We start from the raw sequence: 20,973 nt of genomic DNA, 5'->3' as shown, positions 1-20,973 counted from the left end.
GCTGTGAGGACTGAGCTTTCTCTTCATCATCTTTACTCTTCACAGGAGTGAATGAGAACTTGATACCAGCCTCCTCCAGCCCTTGAAGCCGCTCTCCCTCCTGACTGGTCCAGAGTACCTCCTGGTCCTCTTTAACGTGTGGGGGCTCTGGGTCCTCCTGGTCCTCTTTAACGTGTGGGGGCTCTGGGTCCTCCTGGTCCTCTTTAACGTGTGGGGGCTCTGGATACTCCTGGTCCTCTTTAACGTGTGGGGGCTCTGGGTCCTCCTGGTCCAGAATGGAGATCCAGTCCTGCTGCTGAACCTCTTCATTAACCACTAACAGCTGCTGGACGTCTGCAGGAAACAGGAAATACACATTAAGGAAAACTGAATTCATGCTAACTAGTGATGTAACACCTGTAGCTACAGGTACAGGTGGACACCATCACTGAACTGAGAAGAGAACATTCTGCAGACCAACTTCTACACCAGGTGTTCTGTAAAGACAGACAGGTAGACCTTCAGAAGACAGACAGGCGAATATTAAAAAGGCACTCAAATACTCACTTTTGGTGAATAATAAATAAATAAATAAATAACAACAATAAATAAGATAAATGTCTGTCAACTGAATGTAAAGTATTTCTGATTCTGTAATGCTCCACAAAAAAGATCTGCTGATTATTCCTAATCTGGGCTGTTGTGCTGGTTCATAGAGTACATAATGCATGTCAGCTCACGATGTAGCAGAGCTCAAACCTTTGAATCACGTCTTAATTCGTATCGTCTACGGTCGAGTGTGGTCGCATATGTGCAGCAACACTCTTTGGCATTAGTTACTTTGGCTCGCCTGCAGTCAGTTTTGGTTTTGTTCCTCTGATCGACAGATTCTGGTGATGTCGTCGATAATTAAATGTTTTAAAGACATCACAACATTTGTAACAGATTATTAATTATTATTATTACTGATTGATTCCTATCATGATGCGTAGATCAATCACAGTGACCGACTCGTCTGCAAACAGCACGCCGCTAACGGCTAACGGACGGAGGTTCCATTCAGTTACACCGAGGTGCGTTCAAGCTCCATCAGTAAAGATTATTATCGGGTGAAGGTAAATCATAACGTTATCATGATGTGTTCACATGTAATCTAGTAAAATTGAGTTTTGATGATGAACTAGAGTAAATCTAGATGTTTTCACATGAATATAAAATAGATATTAGAGATGAAGTATGAGCTGTTTAACTTCCTAACATGCTCTAAGCAGATTATTATACTTCATTAAAACTACTGATGGCCTCCAAAAAGTTTAACCAAACCAAATATTTATATAAAAATCCAGTAATTTATTTCCTGAACATTGAAATTATGTTTTTATGCTAATAACCACTCTTTTGTTCCAATTGCTTGTTTGGTCGTTACTGTGAAACCTCACCTCAGGGATGGCATGACTGGCCTTAAGGTGGTTACGTTTATACAGTTAGCTCGCTAAGACGGCTGTAATGCTAAGCTACTACGAATGTCAACAGTTAACCACCAGAATGTTTTGGACCAGTTATGCATGTCGGTCTGTAGCCGCCACGTTATGATCCTGTGCAGTTTAAAAGGATCGAAATGTCTACCAGACGATTTCACTCAAATTTTCCTCCTTTTATTTTGGTTGGTTCAACATATTAGTTTGTTCAGTCATGAAGCCATTATAATCAGGAGAGATTTATAATTTATTACATATGCATAACATTTGAATAGTGGCGATTGGAGGCCATCCTAAAATAGGATAATCAAGGGGAAGTGATGCTGAGGTCTGATAAACCAGAATCCCCCAAAAGAGATTGTTTTACATGAATAAAATGAATTAATACCTTACCTACAGCTGAGGGGAGATTTCCTAGGCAAGATAAGGTCACGTTAGACCACAGAACAAAATAGTCAGGGACAAATCTGTGTCCTGGTTGAGAGACAAGAACATGAGGGACAGCTCTGCCTCCTGGAACAGACTGACTGCTTGTCTTTGCTAAGACTAGGACTAGCACATCAGTTAGCTACATGCTATCTAGCATCAAATCTCTATCCCTCAGGAATGTAGAGGCTCATAAAACCAGAAAGGTGAAGTCATAAAACATTGAAGGCTCAACTTTTACAAACTCTGAAGCGTCTTGTTCTAATCTTTGTTCTGTAATCATACAAAGGAATCTAACGTTACTGACCCACTAAATATAGTGTTTCTTTTTACATTAATGTGCGAGCTGGAAACCCTGATCCACGCCTTCATCACCTCCAGAATTGATTACTGCAATAGCATTCTTTATGGCACAGCATCCAAAATCCTCAATAAACTCCAATACATTCAGAACTCTGCTGCTCACCCGCTCCCGTGATCACATCACCCCTGTTCTCCAGAATCTCCACTGGCTCCCCGTCCCTCAACGGATCCAATATAAAATCCTTCTTCTCACTCACAAAGCCCTCCACAATCAGGCCCCTCCTACCTCACCGACCTGCTCCACCACCACCCTCCATCCCGTCAGCTCCGCTCCTCTGATGCCTCCTATCCATCCCCCATAGGACCAAGCACCGGACATGGGGTGACAGAGCCTTCTCTATAGCGCCCCCTCCCTCTGGAACTCTCTCCCCAAACCTATCCAAGACTGCACTGTCCTCTCCACATTCAAAACACAAATCAAAACCCACCTCTTCAGAACTGCTTTTAATGTATGACTGTGCTCTTATTGTTTTTATTTTGAATCTGTTTCATTACATAATTTTTAGGACATTGTAATGTTGTGTAAAGTGACTTTGAGTACCAAGAAAAGCGCTATATAAATTAAATGCATTATTATTATTGAAGTTCACAACATCTCAAACAGTGGAAACATCTATGTTAATAATTAATACTTAGAGATAGTTCATGATCTGGTAACGATGCTTTTAGTTCTGTCGTATAAACTGGATGTTGATTGTTCTGCTGCATGTTTTCTAACCAAAGCAAGTCCTTGTACTTTAAAGAACTACAATAAAAATAACTAAATAATTGCTTGCATTCAAACCCTGGCCAATAGAATGCAATCATTTAAATTCATTATAAATAAAAAAAACACATCCACAAAATAGATATGCACTGTAGACACTCATAGAGACTTGCCAAAGAAATCACTTATAATGAATAGTCAGAAAATGTATATATTTTTACTAACATGTGGTTGGGCCACCTGACTTGTTTTAACTGGTGAAGTTTAAAAATACATTTAACCACTTAGACTTTAATTTAATTACCATTCTAGAATCCTTATTTGTCATTGACCCATAAATATTGAATCTACCTCAGAGTAATAAACCTCTTCACTTGAAACCTCTACATTTATATAAATTAGGAATAGTTAAGTTCATGATAGCAACTCTGTTTACAATTATTGTTCTGCACACAACTTTGATCTCAACCAAAGCCCAGACCACATCCTGTCTGCTCAAGAGGAGAATATTGGCCAGACACATTCTGAAGGAACAGCACAGACCAACCAGTGACTGTCTGTGGAGCGGACAAACCCGGACTGTTAAGTTATTGTCCTGCTGGCTTTAACAAAGGCACCCTAGGCCTTGAACTGACAGATATAAATGCCCAACAGAGACCACTTTAGACTACAATAGCCTATCACGCCGTCCCCCACGCTGCACTGGGACACGCCATTTGATTCCTGCCTCCAGGCAGAAATTTAAGCTCTGTAATTTGCAAAAAGGACAAACCCTGTTCACGGCTAAGCTCAGACGGCTGGCGTTGCCAAAGGAAAAGGCATTACGAGGTGGGGACCAGGACAATCAGAATACAGGTTTAGCAAGTAGGTGAGCGATGCTAAACGACAGAACTCTGAGAAACTGCTACACCGGCTCACAGCTCACCCACTACCACGGCAAGAAGAAACTCCGTCGTAGGAAGAGACGGACACTTCCTGTTTTTTCCCCCACATTCCCGTAGGTCAGGGGTCGGCAACCCGGGGCTCCGGAGCCACATGCAGCTCTTTGGCCCCTCTGTTGCGGCTCCCTGAGGCTCCCTTTTAATTGATCTAAATTTAGCCGACACATGACTATTTCTTCTCCTCTTCATAAGAGTTTGATAGTTACAAACAGGTAAAATAGCAACACAATGTCAAAACATTTCTGTATTCTTGTTCTATAATTTCATGAATACAACAAACTATAGTTTTTTGTACATAAAGTATGACTATATATAACACTTTATACGTTGTAACATCAAATAGCTTTTTGGGTGGAAAAAAGGGCAAAATGGCTCTTTGGATAGGAAAGGTTGCTGACCCCTGCCCTGGGTCCTAAGTCCCTCCATGTTTAGCTTCCTAACCCCCTATATGTACCAACGTGAAAACAGCTGCTCACTCGTCAATAAATGAATGTGATAAAATACCGTGATATGAATTTTTGGCCATACCGCCGAAACCTACGTTGATTGTAAACGTATTGGTAATACATCAATACATAAAGAGTACAATATGTACCTCTGAGGTGCAGTACATTTAAAAGTACAAAATGTACCTCTGAGATGTAGTACAGTAAAGGATTACAATACGTACCTCTATGATGACGTAAAGTAAAAAGTACAATATGTAGTTCTGACATGTACAGTATAAAGTACACCATGTAACTCTGAGATGTTGTACAGTTTAAAGTACAACATGTACATCATTATATGATGTGAATACTTCAGTACAGTACCTGTAACTCTACCTCAGTACATGATGTGAATACTTCAGTACCTGTAACTCTACCTCAGTACATGATGTGAATACTTCAGTACCTGTAACTCTACCTCAGTACATGATGTGAATACTTCAGTACCTGTAACTCTACCTCAGTACATGATGTGAATACTTCAGTACCTGTAACTCTACCTCAGTACATGATGTGAATACTTCAGTACCTGTAACTCTACCTCAGTACATGATGTGAATACTTCAGTACCTGTAACTCTACCTCAGTACATGATGTGAATACTTCAGTACCTGTAACTCTACCTCAGTACATGATGTGAATACTTCAGTACCTGTAACTCTACCTCAGTACATGATGTGAATACTTCAGTACCTGTAACTCTACCTCAGTACATGATGTGAATACTTCAGTACCTGTAACTCTACCTCAGTACATGATGTGAATACTTCCTCCAGAACTGCTTCCATCAGTTTAAAGTGATGAAGAAACAAACAGAACCAACCTGCTCTTTGTATCCGGACTTCCGGGTTGAAAACAGCGTCCAGTAGTCTCCGTTGTCGCTCGTTCTCCTCTTTAGAAGCAGAAAGTTCCTCCTCGTACTCTGATATCGTTCTTTCAAACAGCCCAAATATCTCTTGCGCAGCCGCAGTTAGTCGCTGCTTCACTACAGATCTCAGCATTTGGACTTTAGACATTTTCACACATTGTCAATGTGACATTGACAGAAACGTTTTCTCACACGAACTCCGTCACAAACCCCGCTTCCTCTCCATTAAACTGGGACTAGCTGTGTTGCTGACCACCGTCCCCATACAGAGACTCTGCTGGATCAGGACTGAAGGAGCTACCTGACTCTTTATCAACGCAACAAAGACACGCTGCTATTGCTACTGACGGTAGTCGCCATGTTGCTAATGGAGGAACATCCGGGTCCGCTGCAGCTTGTGGAGTCGCCTTCAAAATAAAAGCCCTAGACGCTTCAATGTGGATTTCAAGGAAGACTTGGTTGGTAACTTTCAAAATAAGAGCCGTTAAAAGCTTTATTGTGTTTTTTTTAAATATTTCTATTTTTATAAAATGCGCTATATGCACCAAGTCTGCACTGAAAGCCACATACACACAAATAATGAAATCACGGTGTCAATGTTGTAATTCAGAGGGAACCGATGGGAGTAAAGAAAGAGTGAAGGAAAGGTGCGGAAGTAAAAGATGGGAAAAAGAGGAGGAGGAGAGATGGGGTAGATGAGGAGGGAGGGAGGAATGAAAGGACAGGAGGAGAAAGGAGAGGAGAGAGGAGAGATTTCTGAAGCTAAACGACAAACACATTCACAACAAAATCCAGAGATTTATTCACAGAATAAAACTATATTTACTGTTTCCTGTTCTTTCATCTCCCAAAAGAGTTGTCTTTGATTATGTAACTTTTATACAAGTAATATAACTAAATAACTAAGTTATAATTAGTTATTTCATCCATTGTTCAGTCCGAGGAGATTTTCATATAAAAAGATATTTAAAAACAAAAGTAATTAGTTTTGTGCACAAATTAAAATTGTATATTGTCTTTGGAGGAGTGAATCTAGCGCCTCCTGTTGGCAGCTATGAACCATAACAGTCCTTGATCTAAACTCAACAGGTCTGTGCACCTATATATCAATTAACACTTTTAGTGAAAGGAAACAACATAATTTAGTGTTAAAAATACACTTTTATGTGTCATAACACTGTGAGTGTTAGATATTTAACACTATGAAAGAGTTAAAATATTAACACTATCCAAAGTGTACATTTAACTCTGAACCCGAGTGGATTATATAAACACTGGCATAGTGTTGATTTTAACACTATGCAAGTTAATTTCACACTTCCAATGTTGCAGATAGCGCTGATAAAAAATATCTAATATAACGTTAGCTAACATTAAACGTTAGCTACATAACAACAAACGTTGTAGTAGATCAAACAAATTGGGGAGTGGAATTAATGTCAACTTTATCAAAACTGGACTAACTAAATGGAGTTCTCTCCTGTGTGACTGACCATGTGCATCTTCAGTTGCGTATTGTACAGAAATGTTTCATCACAAACTGAGCAGCTGAAAGGTTTCTCTCTTTTATGAATCATCATGTGTCTCTTCAAATGTGACTTACATTTAAAGCTTTTATCACAGTCTGAGCAAATGAAAGGTTTCCCTCTTTTATGAATCATCATGTGTAAATTCAGATGTGATTTACGATTAAAGCTTTTATCACAAACTGAGCAATTGAAAGGTTTCTCTCCTGTATGAATCATAATGTGTCTCTTCAAATGTGACTTACGATTAAAGCTTTTATCACACTCTGAGCAGCTAAAAAGGTTTCTCTCTTGTGTGGATTTTCATGTGTTTCTTCAAATCTCCCTTGAGGTGAAATCTTTCCCCACATTCAGAGCAGCTTAATGGTTTCTCAGCAATACTACATTTTTGAACTACTGACATAAAAGTCCTCATTATTCAAAGAGTTTAAACCTGACAGAGGTTCTCTGGTCTCCTTCCAATCATCACAGTCATCAGTTTCTTGTTTGTAACATTGTGAGGCCTTGTCACTACTAGATGGGTGTAAATGTATATCTGGATATGACTTCCTGTCTGGTTCTGGTCCTCCACAATCCTCTCCATCAGTTTCTGTTTCCATCTGTTCAGTTTGTCTTTGATGAAGCTGTGAGGACTGAGCTTCCTCTTCATCAACCTCACTCTTCACAGGAGTGAATGATAACTGGATACCAGCCTCCTCCAGCCCTTGAAGCTGCTCTCCCTCCTGACACTCAGAGCAGCTAAATAGTTTCTCTCCAGCACTACTTCTGGAATCACTGACATAAACTTCCTCATTATTCAGAGAGTTTAAATCTGACTGAGGTTCTCTGGTCTCCTTCAAGTCATCACTGTCATCAGTATCAGGGTCAGAAGAGTCTCCTCATCAGTATCTGATTCTGGATCTGAGAACTTGTCTGGTTCTGGTCCTCCACAATCCTCTCCAGCAGCTTCTGTTTCCATCTGTTCAGTTAGTCTTTGATGAAGCTGTGAGGACTGAGCTTTCTCTTCATCATCATCTTCACTCATCACAAGAGTGAATGGGAACTTGATACCAGCCTCCTCCAGCCCTTGAAGCTGCTCTCCCTCCTGACTGGTCCAGTCTTCCTCCTGGACCTCTTTAATGTTTGGGGGCTCTGGGTCATCCTGGTCCTCTTTAACGTGTGGAGGCTCTGGGTCCTCCTGGTCCTCCTGGTCCTCTTTAACGTGTGGGGGCTCTGGGTCCTCCTGGTCCTCCTGGTCCTCTTTAATGTATGTGGGCTCTGGGTCCTCCTGGTCCAGAATGGAGATCCAGTCCTGCTGCTCAACCTCTTCTTTAACCACCAATAGCTGCTGGACGTCTGCAGGAAACACACATTGAGGAAAACCGTGAATTCATTCTAACTAGTGATGTAACACCTGTAGATACAGGTACAGGTGGACGCGAGCACTGAACGGAGAAGAGAACATTCTGATTGCAGACAAATTTCTACACCAGGTGTTCAAGCTGCAAAGACAGACGACTTGAGTAAACCTTCTGGTGGACAGACGGGTATACCTTCAAATCTAAGTAGACGGAGCTTAATATTCTCCCAGACTTTTTTGTAGAGCAGACCCACCTGGACCATGTGTGCCAAATTGCAGGTCAATCTGTCATAGGGGGCGGAAAACGTGGGCTTTCAAAACTCAAGGGTTGTAAAAAAAAAAAAAGAAAAGATTTTTTTAGGGGACGCTATGCGACTTCCTGTACGGTTTAGAGCATGGTCCCAAGAGACTTTCTTTTCAGTTTACATGTGTTGCATATGCCTACCAAGTTTCATACAACAACATCAACTGTAGCGCTGGGGCTGCTTAAATTAATATTTGTAGGGGGTGCTATCAAGCCGAAGTGCCATTTGAAGCATTCAAATCATATCAGGTTACTACATCTTTGCCTTTAAATTTGTGTGCCAAGTTAAATTACATTTCGAGCATGCGTACTCCCTCAAAAGCACCTTCGTTGTTGACCGCGAAGGATGGGTTGCCACGGCAACAGCATTACGCGAAACATCAAAAGCTTTGCGGGCTGGAATCATGAAAGTCTTATGTTTGTGTAGAAGCAATTGGATGTCGATCTTATTGGCCTACTAAGAGAAGCAAGCCAAAGTATATAAACTTGTACTTCCTTTTACCATTAGGTCGGGCTATGACTAGGATTACAAAGTATCATATGGATGTTTTATGGAGCAGATTACATAATGTACGGTCGAGTTAAAACAATTTCCATTTCATGTGTATTGACGTATCAAGTCACGCCGCTAAGAGGGTAATTGGTTCATATCTTCTAAATACAATGAGACAAACAAAGTTGAGAATAGCATTTGATCACATTGAACCAATAATGACCCACAGAAAGTTTCGTAAGAATCAGACCCAGCGTTTAGAAAAAGTGGGCAAAAATCTGTTTTTTAATAAATTCAAAATATCGGAAAATACAAATAGGCACATTTTAAATTCCACGGATGACTTCTTTGTTGAGCAGTCCCAACCGGACATGTGTGCCAAATTTCAAGTCAATCGCTCGTAGTTGGCCAAAAGCGTGTTTTTTTCACAACTAAAGGGGGCGCAAGCAAGCTATTTTTTCCAACTTTTTTCCGACAGCCCAATCAAATTGCTATTTTAAGTCGCATTTGTGGATACATTTTGCATAATGTAGGTTTCGCCCAAGCACCTCTTTTCCCTGCGCAATGAGCGCAAATAATAAGAATAAAGAAACATTTGAATGACAATAGGTCAAACACTCTTTGGCATTAGTTACTTTGGCTCACCTGCAGTCAGTTTTAGTTTTGTTCCGCTGATCGACACATTCTGGTGATGTCGTCGATAATGATATGTTTTAACGGCATCACAACATTTGAAACACTAATTATCAGTGGTGGGCCGCCAGGGCCTGCTAAGCCTCTGCTGGCCTAAACAGAATCATAAAGTTAAAATTTTATATATATATATATATATATATATATATAAGGAAATTAGTGTGAGTGTTGGCTCTATGTTTGTGTGCTATTAATGCAAAGATAGAAGCATTGATGTATTCTGTGACGCAGTCCGTCATGTTGTGGATGTTCTCCATGTGGTCCACACAGCACATCCCAGTCCGTTGACTTAAAGCCTGCAGGGCGTCATTAACCTCCTGAGACCACCTCCTCACAGTCCTGGTCCTGAGACCACCTCCTCACAGTCCTGGTCCTGAGACCACCTCACAGTCCTGGTCCTGAGACCACCTCCTCACAGTCCTGGTCCTGAGACCACCTCCTCACAGTCCTTGTCCTGAGACCTCCTCCTCACAGTCCTGATCCTGAGACCTCCTCCTCAGAGTCCTGGTCCTGAGACTTTCTAACAGTCCTGGTCCTGAGACTACCTCCTAACAGTCCTGGTCCTGAGACCACCTCCTAACAGTCCTGGTCCTGAGACTACCTCCTAACAGTCCTGGTCCTGAGACCACCTCCTCACAGTCCTGGTCCTGAGACCTCCTCCTAACAGTCCTGGTCCTGAGACCTCCTCCTAACAGTCCTGGTCCTGAGGCCTCCTCCTAACAGTCCTGGTCCTGAGGCCTCCTCCTAATGCCGTGTTCACACCGGACGCGACGCGAATTTGCGGCGCGACCAGTTTACATGTTAAGTCAATCCACAGACGCGCTGCGGCGCGAATTTGCGGCTAGATAGACGCGTTGGAGGCGGCGCGAACAGAACGTTTTACCTGGGGCGAACAAAGCGAAGGACGCGGCGCGAATTCACGTGAGTTGAATTATCCCAACTCTGGCGGAGAAATCGCGTGACGCAAAGTTGCGGCAGCCAATCAGCGCTGAGAATCAGCGTTGAGAAGCTCCGCCCGTCACCACCGCCGTCTACCCGTTTCGAATGAAACTGCTGCTGCTCCGCCTGAACCAGCGCTGACAGCGGCTTCATTGAGACGCTGTTGTGGGACTACTGATAATATTATGAACCCAGACACCATGGAGTTTGATGTTCCGACATATGTGGAGTTTACACAAAAAGTATAAAGCAGAACTGATGGTTATTTCCATGGTGGATGGCATAATCGGTATCGTTTTACGGAGATACGCGAGACGCTGTTCCTGGAGGAGTCGGTGAAATTCACCGAGCTGTGTGCGGCTACGGATGATGTTATGAACCCAAATACGAGGGCGTTTCATGTTCCGACATGTTTGGGACTTCCACAACAAGTATAAAGCAGAACTAGTGGTTATTTATTCCATGGTCGATAGCGGAAATGAAAGCTTCGTCGCTTGTCTCTCACAGAGGCAAGCAACAGAGCTAAGCCACGCCCCTTTGGTCGCGCCGCGAATTCGCGTTTGGTGTGAACGCCCTCTTTCTACTCGTGCGAGTAAACTTCCGCGGTGGACGGTATGAACACGGCATAACAGTCCTGGTCCTGAGGCCTCCTCCTCACAGTCCTGGTGGTCACAGGCATTCTCTGCACCAGAGGAACATAGCTGGGTGTTGGGATTGCACCACCTCTCGCTGCAGTATAAATTCGTTGCCAACTCTTTTAATAATCAAGTTTTATCAATTTGTTGTTGCAGCCCTAGTATTTTTCATTATCTGGCATATATGGTTTAGGAGCTTAAAACCATTTACGTTTGGAAACTGTATTGATCCACCTCACAGTGTAGGTGAAGTCAGAGACGTCCTGAACACACATGCATCAGTCATTTCCTGAAACTCTGGAAGTATGTTTACAGCACCTCAAACATTAAAAAATGACCAGTTTCTCATGAAGAATGTAGGACTCTAATTTAAAAAGTCAAGTCAAGCAACTTTAACTAAATATATACTTGATAAAACGCTCATGTTGTCAGTCTGATATTTAAGTCATACATCGTTGTCTGACGTCAAGTCGAGATCAGTTTATATCTCCTAATTGGTACATTAAATTGTTTGATTGTCAGTATATCTGTAGACAGAGAGTTCTTCAACAAAAAGGCATCATTCATCTTTTGGAATTATTGAGAAAAGTATGTTTATAGCACCTTAAATATGCCAAAATAAGCTTTTTCAACATAGCACCTCAAATATGCTGAAATAAGCTTTTTGAACATACAAAAGTAGGACTTTAATTGTTTTTATGAACTCTTACTTGGTATAGTAAACATTTTTTAAACTAAGCATAATTTTAGCAAAATGTTAGACATTATCTATTTGAAAGATACAAAATCAGTTAAGTTTTTACTTTGTAAAATATCTAAATTGGTAAAGTTTTGTGACTGAGTCAGTCAATCAGATATAATTAAATGATCTTTCCAATAACCCTCAAATCAAATAACACACTTCACAATTGAGTTGTATTTTCTCTTTAACTCCCTGAGAGGAAAGTTGCGGGGAGGAAGTCCCACTCATCTGTGCTCAACTGATCAGAGAAAGAAATTACTGCACATTTACACTGGTTTATTTCAAATTCAATCAGATAATAATGTTGTCGTTGAATACAAAGAATAAAAAGTTACAAAAATCTAATAAAAGGATGAAAAAATCTCTTGTCATCAGTTCACATTTCTGCGAGCAGAGACTAACATCTAAATCATCTTATTTTTATAATATTGGAAGCCAAAAACGTATATGGAAAATATAATTCCATTAATCATTCGGAACAAGTCACTTTTCAAACATATAATTCATACAAACAGTGGGAGAGGGATCCTCCTGTGATGCTCTCCTGAAGTTTCTTCAGAGGATGTCGTATGTGTACATATTGTAAAAACTCTCTGAGGCAAATTTGTGATTTGTGAATTTGGGCTGTACAAAATAAATTGAAACAGTCACGTAAATACCAACATCACTACAACAACTAAGAAAGTAAATTGATTGTTTTGTTACATTTTGTAGAAGATTATTCTCAACGTCTAGTGGTAAATGTTTATCTGGCTCGTCCTGCTGCAGCTGAATGGTTTCTATGAGTTACCAAGTGTCTCTTCAGATGGTCTTTACGTTTAAAACCTTTCTCACAACCTGAACAGCTGAATGGTTTCTCTCCTATGTGGATTCTCATGTGTTTCTGTAAACTTAAATTCCGTGTAAAACATTTCTTACAAACTGAGCAGCTGAATGGTTTCTCTCCTGTGTGGATTCTCATGTGTCTCTGTTTACTTTGATTGTTTGTAAAAGATTTCTCACAAACTGAGCAGCTGAATGGTTTCTCTCCTGTGTGGATTCTCATGTGTCTCTGTTTATTTTGATTGTTTGTAAAAGATTTCTCACAAACTAAGCAGCTGAATGGTCTCTCTCCTGTGTGGATTTTCATGTGTCTCTGTTTACCTTGACTGTTTGTAAATGATTTCTTACAAACTGTGCAGCTGGATGGTTTCCCTACTGTGTGGTTTCTCATGTGGAACTTTAAACTTGGACTATGTGTAAAAGATTTCTCACAAACTGAGCAGCTGAATGGTTTCTCTCCTGTGTGTATTCTCATGTGTATGAGTAGATGTCCATTCCGTGAAAAAGATTTCTCACAAACTGAGCAGCTGAATGGTTTCTCTCCTGTGTGGATTCTCATGTGTATCTGTAAAAATCCACTTTCTCTAAAAGATTTCTCACAAACTGAGCAGCTGAATGGTTTCTCGCCTGTGTGGATCCTCATGTGTCTGCTTAAATGCCCACTCAATCTAAAAGATTTCTCACACACTGAGCAGCGGAATGGTTTCTCTCCGGTGTGGATTCTCATGTGTGTCTGTAATTGTCCATTTCGTCTAAAAGCTTTCTTACAAACAGAGCAGCTAAATGGTTTCTTTACAGCAATAGATTTGGACTCACTGACGGAAATGTTATCATTATTCAGAAAGTTTAAACCTGACTGAGGTTCTCTGGTCTCCTTCCAGTCAACATCACTGACATCAGTCTCTGACGAGTCCCCTGGTTCTGAGTTCCTGTCTGGTTCTGGTCCTCCACAATCCTCTCCATCAGCTTCCGTTTCCATCTGTTCAGTTTGTCTTTGATGAAGCTGTGAGGACTGAGCTTCCTCTTCATTATCTTCACTCTTCACAGGAAAGAATGAGAATTTGATACCAGCCTCCTCCAGCCCTTGAAGCTGCTCTCCCTCCTGACTGGTCCAGAGTTCCTCCTGTTCCTCTTTAATGTGTGGGGGCTCTGGGTCCTCTTTAATGTGTGGGGGCTCTGGGTCCTCCTGGTCCAGACTGGAGCTCCAGTCCTGCTGCTGAGGGGGAACCTCTTCTTTAACCACCAACAGCTGCTGGACGTCTGTGGAGAATAATAAAATACATTCATAAGTCTTATGAATCTCATATTAAACTCTCTATTATTCAAGAGGTTTATCACTGAAAAAGCGGTGAATTAGGTGTGAATGAGAGAAGCATGACTCCTCAATAAAGATGCTGCTGCTGTCATTAATTGTCTTTTTATTGGAAAAGAAAGCAATCTAATAAAGCCCTGGACTGCAGAAGAGGATGAACCAGTCGTCCCATCAGGGACGTTGCAGTGAAGCAAACGCACCCTGAAGCTGGAGAGCAGAAGATCTGTGCAAGCAAAACTAAATCTGAGTACATGTTTACAGTTTGAGCACAAATCCAAGAGCAAGCTAGACTATTGGAGTGTGAGGACAGAGTTGAGAGGGAGAGGCTGAAGAAACTCTGAAAGGAAATCAATAAGTCAAGATTTAAAATTACAAGAACACAGAAAGAGGAAGAAAAACTGTCATCTGAAAAGTATCAATATGTACCTCTGAGGTGTAGTACAGTAGAAAGTACAATATTTACCTATCAGATGTACAGTAAAAAGTTAAATAAGTACCTCTGAGATGACGTACAGTAAAAAGTACAATATGTACCTCTGAGATGTAGTATAATGAAAAGTGCAATATGTAGCTCTGAGGTGAATAAAGAAAATTGCAATCACTATGAAGTAAATCAGATTACTCCATCAGACAATTAAAAAAAATAAAAATTGCAATCACTTAGAACAATGAAAATTAAGTTCTATCTATGCAAAAAATAACTCATTTAGTTACAAATAAATAGCTCATTGTGGAAAACAATAAGCTATTTTTTTTTTCAAACAAAACAGAATGAGTGCAGATATCAGTATTAGTGGAGCAGTGAGCCTCTACACATCTTTTATAAACGGGGTTGTAGATTTGATACAATTCATGCTCAACGTTGAGCTGAGATCTGTTTTCTGTTTTGAGACGCAGCAGAAAGGACCTCACGGAGACTTCTGGCGAAACTCCAAAAAACGGCGAGTCACGCATGCACATGCACAAGTGTAACCTGTTAACTGCGTAACGTAAACATTTACCCGAAAGTACAGGCATTTCTCCATGTATTTATCAATGACTTAGTTTTATGTCTGTGTACTTTGTACTTTCGTAATATGTGAAGCCAGAAGCTCATTGTTGGTAGAAGACACGAGCACTTTGGCACATTTCACCTGGAGCAGGAGAGCTGCTCCGGGTTCAGAGAGCTGCTCCGGTGATCCTCACAGTTATTTATAAAAGCACAGATGGAGTCACAACATGATGTTATTTACAGAAAAGGTTTGAGAACCACTACTTTAAGTGTTTGTGTTTGTGTCGTCGCCGCCCCCCCTGAAGCTGTAAACCTAGGGGAAACACTGAATAAAGTGAAGTACATTGTCCGTTAATGACGCAGCATCCCGTCATGCACGTATTTATGTAAACAATATCAGACGACACTGAAGTCCTAGGTCCAAAATGCACGGCCCGCCACTGCCTCTGAGATGTAGTACAGTGAAAAGTACAATACGTACCTCTGTGGTGTAGTACAGTAAAAAGTACAATGTGTACCTCTGTGGTGTAGTACAGTAAAAAGGGGGAAAGGGCAACCATTTCAAAGAATAATTGTTGATGTATAAAACTAGGGCTGCAACTAACGATTATTTTAATAATCGGTTGATTATTTTTTCGATTAATCAATGAATCGGATAAAAACATTTTTTATCAAAAAAACGTTCATTTCCAACCCTTTATTCAAAAACAGAAGTGACAGAAAGTGCACAAACAGGTTGCTCCTTGAACATCCCTGAGCTGTTAATTAAAACAATAAAATAGACTAAGACTAAAAACATACACATGTATGCTTTACATCTGCCAAATGTGAGCCCTTTTTACTGTAATTGATCCCTCCAGAGGCTGCATTTACATACCCTGCTTTATCAATATGTATGAAATACTGGACAGAGGGATGCTGTACTGCTCCGAATAGAGCGTTCACTTCCTTAAACTCTTTCATTCTGGGTCTCTTATGACCACGACGTCACGTTGTTGGCTAAGCCCAACTACGTGATTTGCTTCATTCTACTTTGAGTAAAAAAAAAAAAAAAAAACCTGCAGCCAGATCCTCCGGTGAGCCGGTTTAACGTTAACGAGTGACGGCGTGAACTGAACCAGACCGGGGGGTGACGGCATGTTTCATCACGTTACGTTTTTTACAAGCAAGACTGAACTGTAACGGAACATAACGTAACTTTAACGACAATACACAACCCAAACACGTTAGCTAACGCGATAGCAAGCTGACTAGCTTCCATTAAAAACAAGTTGGAGGAACATGAAGACGCTGATTGGCCAAGACTCGACTCGTCAAAGATCTTCTATGTTTGAGAAGATCACGACCTCAGCTTTTCTCGTGTCTCACTCCAATCTCAGAAACGCTGGCCGGCCAGTTGCTCTGCTCCGCTCTTTTTTTTCTCCGCGACTTATTGCCCGGCGTAATATTCACGCGACACAACGAATCGATAATGAAATTCGTTGCCAACACTTTTGATAATTGATTTTATCGATTTGTTTTTGCAGCCCCATATAAAACTCATGTTGAACTATCTTTCCGGGTCAGAACTCAGAACCATCTGTGGTGAAGAGCTCTGCCCATTTAATTGAATTATTCCAAGTTTCTGTTTAATAAATACTTAAACACATTTAAGTGTTTCACATCGCATTTGTTTCGTCTGAAGGAGATTGACAAGTCTAATTCCATTACATGTACCTCTGAGATGTAGTAAAGTACAACATGTACCTCTGAGATGTAGTAAAGTACAACATGTACCTCTGAGATGTAGTAAAGTACAACATGTACCTCTGAGATATAGTAAAGTACAACATGTACCTCTGAGATGTAGTAAAGTACAACATGTACCTCTGAGATATAGTAAAGTACAATATGTACCTCTGAGATGTAGTAAAGTACAACATGTACCTCTGAGATGTAGTAAAGTACAACATGTACCTCTGAGATATAGTAAAGTACAACATGTACCTCTGAGATGTAGTAAAGTACAACATGTACCTCTGAGATGTAGTAAAGTACAACATGTACCTCTGAGATGTAGTAAAGTACAACATGTACCTCTGAGATATAGTAAAGTACAATATGTACCTCTGAGATATAGTACAAGTTTTTACAATCTTGCTTAGATCATGCTGGATATTAATAGTTAGGATCAAAATATGTTATGAAAGTGATCTTTTTGAAAATATAATTTATTTTTTGCAAATAAATGCTGAAAAAAATTATATAAAATAACACAAATAATATCACTCATTTGGGGTTAATACGACTACTTGAACTCAAGGGGGGGGGGGGGGTCAAGGTTTAACCTCTCAGATGGAGTACACTAAAAAGTACGATATGTACCTCTGAGATGAAGTAAAGTAAATAGTATATGTAACTGAGGTGTACAGTAAAACAGTACAATATGTACCTCTGAGATTTACAGTTAAAAGTACTATATGTACCTCTGAGATGTGGTAAAATAAAAAGTAAAATGTGTACCTCAGTACATGATGTGAATACTTCAGTACCTGTAACTCTACCTCAGTACATGGTGTGAATACTTCAGTACCTGTAACTCTACCTCAGTACACGATGTGGATACTTCAGTACCTGTAACTCTACCTCAGTACATGATGTGAATACTTCAGTACCTGTAACTCTACCTCAGTACATGGTGTGAATACTTCAGTACCTGTAACTCTACCTCAGTACACTGTGTGAATACTTCAGTACCTGTAACTCTACCTCAGTACACGATGTGAATACTTCAGTACCTGTAACTCTACCTCAGTACATGAAGTGAATACTTCAGTACCTGTAACTCTACCTCAGTACATGATGTGAATACTTCAGTACCTGTAACTCTACCTCAGTACATGATGTGAATACTTCAGTACCTGTAACTCTACCTCAGTACATGATGTGAATACTTCAGTACCTGTAACTCTACCTCAGTACATGATGTGAATACTTCAGTACCTGTAACTCTACCTCAGTACACGATGTGAATACTTCAGTACCTGTAACTCTACCTCAGTACACGATGTGAATACTTCAGTACCTGTAACTCTACCTCAGTACACGATGTGAATACTTCAGTACAGTACCTGTAACTTTACCTCAGTACACGGTGTGAATACTTCAGTACCTGTAACTCTACCTCAGTACATGGTGTGAATACTTCAGTACCTGTAACTCTACCTCAGTACATGGTGTGAATACTTCAGTACCTGTAACTCTACCTCAGTACATGGTGTGAATACTTCAGTACCTGTAACTTTACCTCAGTACATGGTGTGAATACTTCAGTACCTGTAACTTTACCTCAGTACATGGTGTGAATACTTCAGTACCTGTAACTCTACCTCAGTACATGGTGTGAATACTTCAGTACCTGTAACTCTACCTCAGTACATGGTGTGAATACTTCAGTACCTGTAACTCTACCTCAGTACATGATGTGAATACTTCAGTACCTGTAACTCTACCTCAGTACATGAAGTGAATACTTCAGTACCTGTAACTCTACCTCAGTACATTATGTGAATACTTCAGTACCTGTAACTCTACCTCAGTACATGATGTGAATACTTCCTCCAGAACTGCTTCCATCAGTTTAAAGTGACGAAGAAACAAACAGAACCAACCTGCTCTTTGTATCCGGACTTCCGGGTTGAAAACAGCGTCCAGTAGTCTCCGTTGTCGCTCGTTCTCCTCTTTAGAAGCAGAAAGTTCCTCCTCGTACTCTGATATCGTTCTTTCAAACAGCCCAAATATCTCTTGCGCAGCCGCAGTTAGTCGCTGGTTGACTACAGATCTCAGCATTTGGACTTTAGACATGTTGACCCGGTCTGTTAGCGGCATGCTAAGCTAACTTCAGTATCTCTGTAGGCTACCGGGAGATGAGTCAGAGGAACAACATCCGGGAACAAAGGTGAACATCTAGAAGTCCATTCAGAAGGTTTATCCAGACATACAGAGACTCTGCTGGATCAGGACTGAAGGAGCTACCTGACTCTTTATCAACGCAACAAAGACACGCTGCTATTGCTACTGACGGTAGCCGCCATGTTGCTAACGGAGGAGCATCCGGGTCCGCTGCAGCTTGCGGAGTCACCTTCAAAATAAAAGCCTGTAGAAGCATCAATGATTTAATTCCTTTTAATCAAATACAAACAAAAACAACATTTTACATTACAGTATGTACTTGGTTCATGGTGCACATTACTAGTCAAGGGCTACAAAAATAAACAAGGAAAACATCTAACCTAAATCTGAACAACACATTTTCTCAAAACTCTGAAATATATATTATACTATATTGTACAAGAGGAAAAACAGAAACAGCCAGTGGGTAAAGTAAAAAGTTGTGGGACTGGGTGACTGAACAGAGACAATAGAAACTATAAAATTAAACAAATAAATGCATACTTGCAGAAGTCTGTTATTTTTTTTTTGCAATTCTGAGATCTGCAGATTCTAAAATGGCACCCAATAATACATTTAAAAAAAATCAGCAACATGTGTGTAAAGGTTACAAGCTCTTAATTTGTCATTGTACGACAGGATTTGAATTAAAGTCCCCATTTGCTAAAGTTGAAAGAAAACAAAATTCATATTACACATGGAGGGTCAATGACTAATTACAAGCTGTTTTCAAACCTGGTGGTTGTGAAGCTGATGCTTCTGGATCTCTTTCCAGACGACAGCCGGGTGAACAGGTTGAATAATTACATTATTGATATTATTAAAATATATTAATAATATCTGGGCACCAGTGTGGATAAAGTCTCAAAATTGGTGTTTCCGAAAAATGTCAACAGTCAACCCATAAGAACCTGGACCCCTTTCTCCTTATGGGGGACATAATACAGACTGAATAGACCACATTGCTGACATGTTTTCAAAATAGTGTCAAATTTTTGGGCGTTAACGGTAAACAAATAAAATGGTATTAAAAATTATAACCTGATTTTTTTTGTTTTTATTTGTTTTAATATGCTTTGGATTGAACAATATAAAATATGTTAGCTAAATATTATTGAATCAGCCAAATTAACTGAGCAGATCATAATTATTTTTCGTATTGTTCACACCGGGTTCTTCGTGACATTTGTAGGTTAACGTCCCGATGTGTCACGATTTTTATCTGATTTGTTTTATATCAGTTTCTTCAAGAAATGTGCTCACAGCGGTTCACATAGCTTTTATCACCCATGAAATATCTCGTTGAGATTGTATACTCTTTGAAGCTTCACCGTTCTTTCTTTTTGCAGGCTCATCATTTTTTTCAGAAGTGCTTTTTCTGTCAATTTAACAGTCCGCTTCTTAACATAGTCTATTTGACCTGAAGCAACCTGAGGCTCTGTATCGGGTAGCCCCTTAAGCCCTCACCCTAAACCCTAACTCTATTTATTGCTTGAGTTGTGTTTAGAGGTTGTACATGGGGATTATGTATTATTGTAGCCCTGATTTTTATGTTTAATTTAACCTTGTGACCCGATATAAAAGGGTTCCCATTTTTGACAACAGCTCTACGTCCCCAAGTGGTGAGAGATCCGACAAAACAAAACAAACAAAATGGCTTACACTGATCATATTTAATAACGTTGTAAATGATAAAAACATTTTACAATTACAAGCATAAAAACTAAAAGCAACAATCAGGTAAAGAAGGCACCAAACTCGGTGGATAGAGTCCTCCCAGTCTGAAGTGAGTCACTGCCCCAAGCGAGGGAGGTCAAGTATCTCATGTTTAAAAATTCATGAACGGTTTCTTTACTGTAGGAGTCATCATGTGTAACATCAGACGTGACTTGCGCTTAAAGCTTTTCTTACAGACTGAGCAGCTGAAAGGTTTCTCTCCTGTATGAGTCATCATGTGTAACGTCAGACGTGACTTGTGCTTAAAGCTTTTATCACAAA

The 20,973-nt window shown here is 40.3% G+C and overlaps 1 protein-coding gene across 1 annotated transcript in view; it reads right to left on the bottom strand.

Annotated features, from left to right (window-relative positions):
• The window catches only part of LOC306748746 (uncharacterized protein), a gene marked incomplete at both ends in the record, with an annotated part of 30,778 nt that extends 11,890 nt beyond the window's left edge, over positions 1–18,888 (bottom strand). Inside the window, 3 exons of the mRNA XM_079231957.1 lie at positions 7,322–7,540; positions 13,600–13,814; positions 18,790–18,888. Of these exons, the coding sequence (XP_079088083.1) occupies positions 7,322–7,540; positions 13,600–13,814; positions 18,790–18,888 (533 nt within the window). The remainder of the gene's footprint in view (positions 1–7,321; positions 7,541–13,599; positions 13,815–18,789) is intronic.
• Between the last annotated feature and the right edge of the window lie 2,085 nt (positions 18,889–20,973).

This window comes from Taurulus bubalis, assembly GCF_910589615.1.
Source record: "Taurulus bubalis genome assembly, chromosome: 16".
In the NCBI taxonomy this organism is placed as follows: domain Eukaryota; kingdom Metazoa; phylum Chordata; class Actinopteri; order Perciformes; family Cottidae; genus Taurulus; species Taurulus bubalis.
The sequence above is the reverse complement of the archived record's forward strand: the minus strand, read 5'-3'. Positions and strand labels throughout refer to the sequence as shown.